This window comes from Parasteatoda tepidariorum, chromosome 1 (genome assembly GCF_982258835.1).
Source record: "Parasteatoda tepidariorum strain Cologne lab strain chromosome 1, Ptep-v5.0, whole genome shotgun sequence".
Classification (NCBI taxonomy): domain Eukaryota; kingdom Metazoa; phylum Arthropoda; class Arachnida; order Araneae; family Theridiidae; genus Parasteatoda; species Parasteatoda tepidariorum.
Window position 1 is genome coordinate 64546357 of NC_141755.1, and position 10574 is coordinate 64556930.

General features: G+C 29.0%; 1 protein-coding gene across 1 annotated transcript; it reads right to left on the reverse strand.

Moving 5' to 3' along the window:
• Window positions 1-2808: 2808 nt before the first annotated feature.
• Window positions 2809-8783, reverse strand: LOC107440754 (uncharacterized). Its single transcript, XM_016053769.5, has 3 exons — window positions 8637-8783; window positions 5334-6157; window positions 2809-3475 (listed from the first exon to the last, which is right to left on the reverse strand). The coding sequence occupies exons 1-3, from the start codon at window positions 8694-8696 to the stop codon at window positions 3079-3081; spliced, it is 1281 nt and encodes a 426-aa protein (XP_015909255.1). The 5' UTR covers window positions 8697-8783; the 3' UTR covers window positions 2809-3078.
• Between the last annotated feature and the right edge of the window lie 1791 nt (window positions 8784-10574).

The following is a 10574-nucleotide window of genomic DNA, read 5'->3' on the forward strand; positions in this document are numbered from 1 at the left end:
CAATGATTAAGTGCAGCGATGAAATGATGAGAAGGTTAAAGACATTGAAGTTTCTTTATGCAAACTTTTGATAGCCAACGTATTTTCCCTTCAAGTTTATGAGTCAATCTTGCCAAGTAATGAGGTTTTACTGTTGGCGTATGTCTGGTTTGTTAAAGAAAGAAAAATTATTCAAGACATGCTTTTTGCAAGATGCTTGTTTGTAGAAACCAAATGTGAATCTATTTAGAATACTACCAAAGATTATTTTAAACAGAAAAACATTCCTCTTGCAATTATTATCTCTGTTGACACTGATGAAACTCCTGCAATAGTGGGTCGACATCGTGGGTGTATCGCCCTTTTGAAGAGGGATTGACCAGATATTTTAGCTGTCCGCTGCGTATTTAGTTGGAAAAAATCCCAGCGGTCGTTTGCATCAGTCATTGCAATATGTCGAGCTCGGCTGTTACAAAAATTCGCAGTAATGCTCTCAACGATCGATTATTCGCAAGCTGTGTTAAAAAAAATACAAACAACGAATTCAATCGCTTGCTACTACACGCTGAGATTCGCTGGCTTTCCTAAGGCACCTGTCTCAATAGGTTTTAGAATCTTTTTGACTTTGTACTTGAGTTCCTCGAAGACAGAAATGTAGTTTTGAAAGACAGATTGCTAGAGTGTAATATAGAAGTTGCATACATGATCGATTTATTTTCAGAATTTAATGGTGTCAATTTACAACTTTAAGGTCACAAGCCTCAATTTGATCACTACAAAATAAGTTATTTCTACCTTTTTAAAAAATCATTTTGGAGAAACAAAATTTTGGTTGGAATGGATTTAGCCATTTTCCAATCTTATCGGATCTTAAAAAGAATAGTGAAATTCCCTCTGATTATACACAAGATTATTGCTAACACCATGAATCTTTACACATGGACTTTTCCGACAGTTATAAATATGTTTTGTCCCTGGAAGTCCCTCAATGGGTTATGAATTTTTTCTGAATATTGAAACAGCAGAGGTTCAGATTCAGGAGGAATCAGTCGAACTTTCAAGGTACGAAACTTTGAAATGGTGATCATCTCACAGAATTTTGGCTTCAAGGTAACACCACTTGCCTGGACTATGGACTACCGTTAAAAAAGTTTAAATTGTCTTCCTCCTACCTTGGCGAACAAAGATTTAGTGCTGTGACGGATTAAAAAAAAAAAAAAACGAGGGAACTTGTGTCTTCATCTCACTAAAAATATTGAACCGAATGTTAAGAAACTGGTTCTGAACCATCAAGCACAATCATTCCACTTACAAAGTTACTTGATTGTTTCGTTGATAATAATTTTTTGAGTGAAAAAATTGTTTTTGGGTGTTGTTTTCATTATCTAATTAAGAATAAATTACTCTTTTTGAGTAAAGGTTTCTTTGCAGCATTTTTTTTATAATACTATATTTTGATAATAGCAAATAGACTGCGATTACCTGCCGGGAGAAAAATATCGAGTTAACGTGCACATTAATTTTTTTAAAAAAACCAAGCAAATTTAACTCCTACAAAAATTGCTTAAAAATGTTGCCTCTTATAATTCAGCACCCCCTCCAACCCCCTTGCTTCAAATAGCTGGATTTTCTCAAAGGGGGCGTTTAATTTTTTTTACTTCTTAGGGGGACGGCAACGTTAAAAAGGTTGAGAATCTATGCCTTAGACAAATAAACGAATGAGTTTTTTTTTCCAAATAATTTTACTCTTTAGTAGATATATTGTTGACTCCCGGTGGCTGAGTGGTAGTGCCTCGCACTCCAGTGCCACAAGTCCGGGATTCGATCCTCGGGCCAGGCAAGGTTGACTCAGCCTTTCATCCCTTCAGTGGGTCGATAAATGAGTACCAAGCATGCTTGGGAACTAAAAAACTGGGGGTTCCGCGTTCGGTTGACCACCTGACCGGCTCTGTTCCTGCACCCCAGAGCCCAAGGTCAAGAAAACTGAGATGGGCACAGTCGGCCTTGGCGCTCTATGAGCTGTCGTGCCACTGAGTTTAGTTTAGTAGATATATTGTTTACATTTTACCTCAACTAATATCTGTCGCAAAAAATTAATTAAGCATCATTGGCAACCATAATAAATTAGTTAAGGTATACGCTTCTGCTAAAATAAATTAATACAATAATTTCATTAATTTTGCTTTTTGATACATAGCTTATATTTTTTCATTTCAATTAGTACCTGTTACTGCAATTAATCAAACATCATTGGCGTTCAACGATAGTATAGTGAATTTTTACTCTTCACTTAAACAAAATAGTATTATCTTCAGTTTAATTTTGCTTTTCAGTACATATCTTATTTACTTATTTCAATTACCGTGAACTTTGAGTCATTTGGCTTCATGGAAATATGTTTTAAAAGCACTATTAAGAACAATATAAAAACGTTGTTTTAGATAATTTTAGGAATGCTAATGTAGTGACGTAGTTTGTCTATTGATTATTGAGTTTTTGAGTTATAACGAATAAAAAAATAACAAAACATTAAAAAACATGCAATGAACTTTCTTTTTTATCATGAGAGATATAAGCTAGCAAACGTCACTGATGTCGTCTTTAAAATAGTTTTTGAAACGGTATCGTCTGCTGATTTAATTGTATCAATGGCTAGTTCAAAACCATGCAGAAAATTCTATTTTTCAAGCTCTCTCCCGAACGATATATTTAAATTTTGAAAACAGTTTTTAGGATTGGGGGTAAAATTACCCATTTTAATCACTGATCAAATCTCTGGACGCTGGTAAAAACAGTTCTATAGTTATAACAGAGATACACAGACACACACACACGATAACTCTTAATTTTTTATTATTGATTTTTATAAAGGCAGTCCTTGAACATGCATATCATATATATTGCTTTAAAATTAAAATATTATAAGTTCAGACTATTCAACAAATATAAAAAAACAAAAACAATCGTAACATGATTACGAATTAGGCCATGAAAATTGATTATAAATTTTTAGAGATTAATAATCACTAATAAGTGATAAGCTCATAATTGAATAAACTGCTGTAATTATCTATTGCCTAATTATCTAGAAATACTGTTTTATTTAACTGTTGCATCGGTCAGCTGTTTAGATCCCTTGCATCGGTTCATAAATATATGCATTTTTCGCATATGTATATCAGCTTTCTTGGCCATATCTCTTAGTAAGTCTGAATGTTGATGTTTAACTCCATCTACAAGTTCTTTATAGGATGAATAAATATAAAAACAATTCACGGCTCCTAAAAATAGGTGGGGGATAAATTTTAACTTGACTTTAATGATGTTCCTTGCATCAACTTTTGAATCAGAATCTTTTAGCCTAACTTCGATTTCAGGAGCAAGCTTGATGACTTCTAGTGGTATTTCTGGCGCTGCCAAAGAAAGCTGGATCAGTTGGTTTCGATATTCCAGTTTAGTGACTTCCATGCCGACGGAATGAACTCCTCTCAATGATCTGTTACACATAGAGAAAAAAATGTTTGGTTGTCAAGAATGCTATCTTTACAAACTCTGTTTTTGGCATTTTGAACAATGAAGAAATAGAAGGTAAGTAAGTAGGTATGTAAATAAATAAATAATTTGATTAATGAATAAATAAAATAAAATTAAATATGAAAAAAAATTATAAAATCAAAAAATAAATAAAAAAAAGATAAAAGGAAAACAAAAATAAATAAAAAAGTAAAATAAGAAAAAAATTAAGAAGTAAAAATCAAATAAAAAATAAAATACGAACTGAAAATAATATAAAAAAAAATAAATAAAATGAAAAAAATAAAATAAAAATAGATAAAAAATGAAAGAAAAGATTGAATGAAAAATTAATATAAAAAGTCAGCAAGCACAAGCTTGAGCGAAGTACGTCAAAGCATTTGAAATAGGAGGGCATGAAAAGTATTAGATTTTTCTTGGATTAATACATAATATAAAATAAATAAATAATAATATAAAAGAAAATAAAAAAAATGAAATACAAAATAAAAAAAAATGAAAAAAAATAAATAAAAAGCCCAATAAAAAGCTAATATAAAATGTAAGCAAGCTTAAGCTTATGGGAAGTGCGTCAGCGCATTTGAAATAGGAGTGCACGAAAAGTAATTATCTCAGCCCATAGCACATGGATCTTTTTTTAAAAGAAAAAAAAGGAAAGAAAGACGTGTGAACGGTATATGCTCTCGCTTTAGAGAAAACGTTTAAGGTATAATAAGCACACAAAAAATCATGGATATCAGTTAATAGAATATTTGTTAATCAATCCTATCACATTTAGTAATCAGGCTTAATACCTAATCAGATTTTTACGTAATAAGTGCCAATATTAATGGCATTAACTGTTGACATTAACTGTTCATATGCTAATTCATTCATTAACTGTTGACATATGCTAATTAAACAGTGTTAACTATCACTCAAGTTCACTATAAACCATGTTCACTATAACGGGGTTTGACTGTAGTATTCTTTTAAAAAAGAAATGTATTTTTAAAATTTTTGTTCCTTAAGAAATATTTCTTATTAACTTTTTTTAAGTTTTAGATTTGCTATTTATAATTACATAATATAAAATGATGCAGACATTTATGCACCCAATTATTTAAAAATAGTCCAACCATTATTCAATAAAATAATAGAAAATAATAAGTAATTAATCAAAATTATATTTTGCTGGAAATTATCTTAAGATTAACGAATTTCACAGTTGTTTGCAAATTTTTTTCGTTTGATTTTCTTTATAATTTCAGAGATATAGTAAAACTCGAAGAAAGTAAAAATAATATTTAGAGGCTTAAATTTTCTTCCATCTAAACTGTTCTCACAATTTTTACCATATGAACGGAAAAATTACCAAATGAATGGTATAAGTTGGTTTTATTAACCAGAACTATGTCTTTTTTTTTTTTTTACCAGAAATGCCATTACCATACAGTACGGTAATTTTACCGGAATTTCTTTCACCGTGTTTCAGTTCACTATTGGATCCTTTTCGATAAAAACCAAGAAATGAATGATGTGTCGTAATCATCACCGTGAACATACGTTTTGAAAGATTTTAGTAAAAAAAAAAAGTAAAAAAATGTTCGGGGTCACTGAAAGCGAGTGAAAACGAATACGAAATTAGAATCTTACGAATTACTACGAGATAGACGGGACTGAAACTTGAAAACTTGTTTTTAACTCTTAGCTCAAGTGAATTACAGTGTTTTAAATTTTTAAAAAAAAATGGAGATCTTACCGAAAGACAATTTTAATTATTTTGAAAATACTTAATCTTTCAGAGTTTTGCTTGTATGCAATAGATTAATAATTCTTACCTATCGTACCATTCCTTAGCTGCTTCAGTTTTGGAAAACTTGAAAATTTTGCACAATTGCGTCACATTTCCTCGTAATTTGGGATTACTCTGAATACTCGACAAAACAGCAGTGGTGAATATTTTCGTGTCTTCTTGATAATTTGACAAAACCTTTTCAACCTTCTTTGCTATGTTAACATCCAATCTAAATCCATTTGGAAAAATCTGCTTTATACTGAATTCCAAATCTTCAGTTTCTTGAATCCATTTCTCAATTTTCGCGAATAATTTCGTGTCTTCTTCGTTCGCTTTTAAAATCTCACGCATTGTTATTTTGTCGTATGAAATATCTGCAAAAGCTGCTACTAATCCCATGTAGGCGAAGTGAGGCAAGCATTTGAAGAATATTAGAGATGCCACTCCCAGAGCTCTAGAAACACCAAAAGCCTGAATTGTTATCATGTGTGAAATTTTATTGTCAAATATGGAATCAATGTTGTAAACTAAATCCAGAATGGAGCCGATTAATCGGCTAGTGGTCACGATGGTAAATCTTCTATCCAACTCACATGCGCTAGAGTCCAGGACCCCAATAAGCTCTTTCCGTTTTGCAAACCATTTTGCGAAACTTTCTGTCAGCCTTTCACTTGATTGGCGTAAGTCAGGAATTCTATTATCAAGTTCATTTAAATCATCTCTTGCAAAGTGGTGATAGTTGTCATAAAAATTCGCGAAGAGGCTTGCAAAATGGATTATAAAATCTGTACTTCCTTCGTCAAATGGATTAAAGTTATCCAACTCCTGTTGATCTACCTGATTGATGCGTTCTTCTATTCTTAAAACCTAGGAAAAAATTCATAATCGTATTACTAAAAACAGACCTTAACAACTTGGAAAGAGAACAAATAATATCACATTCGTTAGTTTTAGTTCTACGAGTATAATAAAGAATTTCTTCAGCGTCGAAATATGAATGAAAAAAAGAAAGAACACAGAAATACAGAAAAGAATTGCAAATAAGTCAAAACAAGTGAAAAAGGAAAACAAAACAAAAGGGGTTGATAAATATGGAAAGGAACAAAAGAAGAAATAAAAGAAGAGACTGAAGAAAAGGTGCGATGGGGTAAAGGAGTAAGGGAACGATCATAGACATACCTTATTTTAATACTGTTTTTATTAACTTCTTTTCCTATTATGGGTTTGGTTTGTCAATTTTTTATAAAATTTACTCCTTCATGTAAATTCATTCGAATTCGGTACTCGTTTTATAGATTTCGTTTTATGTTTTGTTCTGTTTTTTTCTTTGCATTTTATTTTCTATTTTTTACGTGATCTTAATTACTTATTCTATTCTATTTTGCTCCAAAATTTTTTTTGAGTGCTCTTCATTCTATTGTACTGATATATTTTGATTTGGCTAAATTGATACAATGTTAGAAAGCGCTTCTTTTTGCGGATATAGTCGTGTGAGCTAATGAAGAAATTTTTTTTCTTACCAGATTTTTTAAAATTTTTTTAAAAATCGTTTCGTCCTCATCTTTTTTCCTTATTCTGCAATATTTCCCTCTTATTTAGTGTAAAATGAGTAAAAAGTATTTTATTAATTTTTAGAATATATTGCTTATATAAGTTTTATTATTTTCGCCATCAAATATTTTTTCAATAAATATAAAATTTTCGTTCTTCAAAAAGAAGAATTAAAAACTATGAGGGACAAAAAACTGTGAAAATGGACATTATCAAAAATGAAAATAAATAAATAGGCAAACATCATGAATACTGGCGAGTCGTTAACAAGGAAAGAGCTTTTCAAATTATCAAAACCTGTTTCGTTGCCGGTATAAACTGAGAGAAGGTGCAAAACAATTTAACATACAGATTTTATGAAACTGTTTTTTATAATTTTAATCACATCTTTTTATGATTTTTCTATTATTTTTTTCATTTGCTTATAATAATTGCCCCTTCAATTGGAAATACCTTTTTTAATTCTTTTTTGAAAAGTATTCGGAAAATATGTATTAAGTGTGGGAATAATGAAACACCCTGCATTCTGCCATGGCATCTAAGGAATTGCCAGGGGTCAAAACTGTTAAACATAATTTTAGAAGAAGAATTTTTAAAAACATCATTCGAAGAATTATTTGTTTTTTAGAAGAGTTATTAGAGTTATTTGATGAACATCATTAGAGAATTTGTTATTTGTTTTATTAAACAGGTAAAAATATATTTTAGATACAAAACAAAATGCTATAGAGTGGTAAAATAAACTATTGATATGTAGTTTAAAATAATGAAGAATGCTGTAGAGAGATAATGTAGAGTGTATTTTGAAATAATGTAGTTTAAGATAATGTAATGTAATTGATTTTGGTCGAATTTTGCATTTTGCCATATAAAATTACATTCTTTAAAATTATGCAACAATCATGTGTCTTACAATTCAAACATCTTCAAATATTATAAAAAGTGTAATAAAAAGATAAAAATAATGAAATAATAAAAAATAATAAAAAATAAATTTTTGTCTGGCATACTCTTTGGATAAACAAATTTTATAATTGTGCGCAAAAATTTTTCAGTTTGCTTCAAAAGTACTAGAGATATGGTGAAATACGCAAAAAGTAAAATTAACATTTAAGTGACCTTAAGTATGAATCGCTTGCCTAACCATACTATTGGGACCATATTTCTCAGTTTGCAGCTATCCCTTACATTTTGACAGTCAGAAATTTGAATTCACTGAAAACATGGCATGTTTATTCAGAGAAAGTGTAATTTTGCATCTGATTTCGTAAATTAGACTATATTCTGCGCTAATTATTTGAGTTCATCATATTTGAGATCACTTTTTCAAACCATTTAGGTTGAGTTCTAGAATGGGAAGATCCAGTCATTAAATCAAAGGTTATTCAGAGTGGTCCGTTTCCACCCCTTTAAACTATCATATTATTCCTATTTGCTACAATCTCAATATGAGGATAAGTTAAACCCTATTGCTTATTTAACTTCTTGAATTTTCTTTGCGTGATGATATGGTTCAACTTGAACAAAAAAAAAAACTTCATTTTTTTATTATGTTGCAGCAACAATTTTGCAAATTATGGTTCAAAGATATTGTCATTATGTTTCAAACTTTTACCTATTTTTTGAATGTTTAATCAAATCTATTCTCTTTTCTAAACAGACGCAAAATCTTAACAATCGTGTTAAAAATTTCATTTTTCTAAAATTCATATTAATTATATTTTGCTCTAAAATAATACATTTTAATCAACCAAGGACTTTAAATGATTGTAAAAAGTAAGTTAGAAATACATACCAGGTCTCTTTGAGGATTATTATTTTCACCTTCCATTCTGATGTACTGATCCACTCTCATGTAAAGAATACCTTTACCAAGTGGCAATTATTTTATGAAACTTATCTATAATAACCTATCAGAATTCAGTATTTTATTGGAAGAAAGAAACAATGGAAATCCTATCTCATAAACTAAAAGAAAATTATTATTTATCTGATAATTTTTAGTTTAGTTACATTAAAAAAACAGTGAATAGATAATATAAAAAATTGTGTGATTTTTAAAAATTTTTATTCTTATTAAATTGTTTAAAAATATTTTAGTATAGCACACAGGACGAAAACGATTGAAATCAAATGATTAAACACAGCTCTAGATCAATGATTCTCAACCTTTTTTTTTGTTGCGGCACACTTTTAACGATTTCGAAATTTGACGGCACACAAAGAAAACAAATTATATTAAAAGTTGTTTAATTACCTATTTTACACTATGTTAAATAGTTCGTGATGATAATTGTGAATGTGAAATAAAATAATATGTACTACAGAAGCACATTTATTAAGGGATTAATTATTTCTTTCGACCAATTTCTTATTAGTTCGAAACAGTTATTTATTTTTTTGCTAGTTATTAATTGTTAGCTTCTTTTCTATAATTATTAACTGTTAGTTTTTTTTTACATTAACTGTTATTTTTTGTGATTTCTTGCTAAATAGTTTTTTTTGTTAATTATTAATTGTTAGCTTAATTTTTGTTAGTTATCCTTCGTTAATTTGTTTTTTATATATTATATACTTTTCTTTAATTTAAACTTTACTCATAATAAAAAAAGCATCATAATTTTTATTGTATCATTTCTAATATTTGGCTGTATATTTTAAGAATTTAGCGGAACAAAAGTGCCGCGGCACAGTGGTTGAGAATCACTGCTCTAGATATATAAACGCGGTTCTGACGAATTGTCTTTTTAACCACTTATTTAAATAACTCCAGTAAAATAATATGTGAGTTGTTCAGTTTAATTGGGATTCAGGAGAAAAAATCCTAAAGTCTTTATTCTTTAAATTTCAATGTAGGTATAATTTTGTTAAAATTTTTATTCATTTATTTAAATTTTTTAAAGAAATTTGTAGCTGACACTCTTTGCAATACAATTTGTGATCACTTTAAATGATATACATAACGTGCATCTTTTTAAAAAAGAAATATTTTAGGAACTTATTGAGATAATTTAAAAACTTTGCTTATAGTAGGTTTTATTCGTTTAAATAAATGTTTCGCATAAATTTTATATTTAAGTATAATTTCTAGTCAAAGATGGCGATGGGACTTATCATTTTACCGTTATTTCAAATAGAATGTCTCATTTTCTGTTGTTGTACGTTATTATATCTTTAAATGTAATGTTTTACTGTTTTTCTATCATTCGTTTTTTTATTTTCCGAAATATTTATTTTTAAAATTATATGGTGATGCTTTTAAAAACTCTGATAATAATGCGTAGCGTTAAAAAACTTTCTTTAGATTATTAACCCTTTAAAGAATCTTTTTTTAGACCAACACATTAAGGTCTTTGTATACAATAAAATACTATCAGTATCCCAAAATCAGTTATTTTTTTGCTACCAATCATTCTTATTTAAATAATTTAATTTAAGAAGTATAGAAAAATACACATCTGCGAAATTATATTCGCTTGTAACTTTGAAAAAAAACACAAAAAACAATATATTTCAATTTTATGGTGAATTGAACACTGTTAGAAATTTCTCGAAAACAAATAGTTAAATATCAATATATTATTTAGTTTTTATTTAACTATATTCAAACAAATCAGTCAAATAGCCATAAATAAGATAATATTCAAACTGTCGACTGTGAGATAAACCGTTTATTTATTGCTTCCGTCTAATATGGTTAAAGAACCAGAATTTTATCAAGCCAACTAGGAAC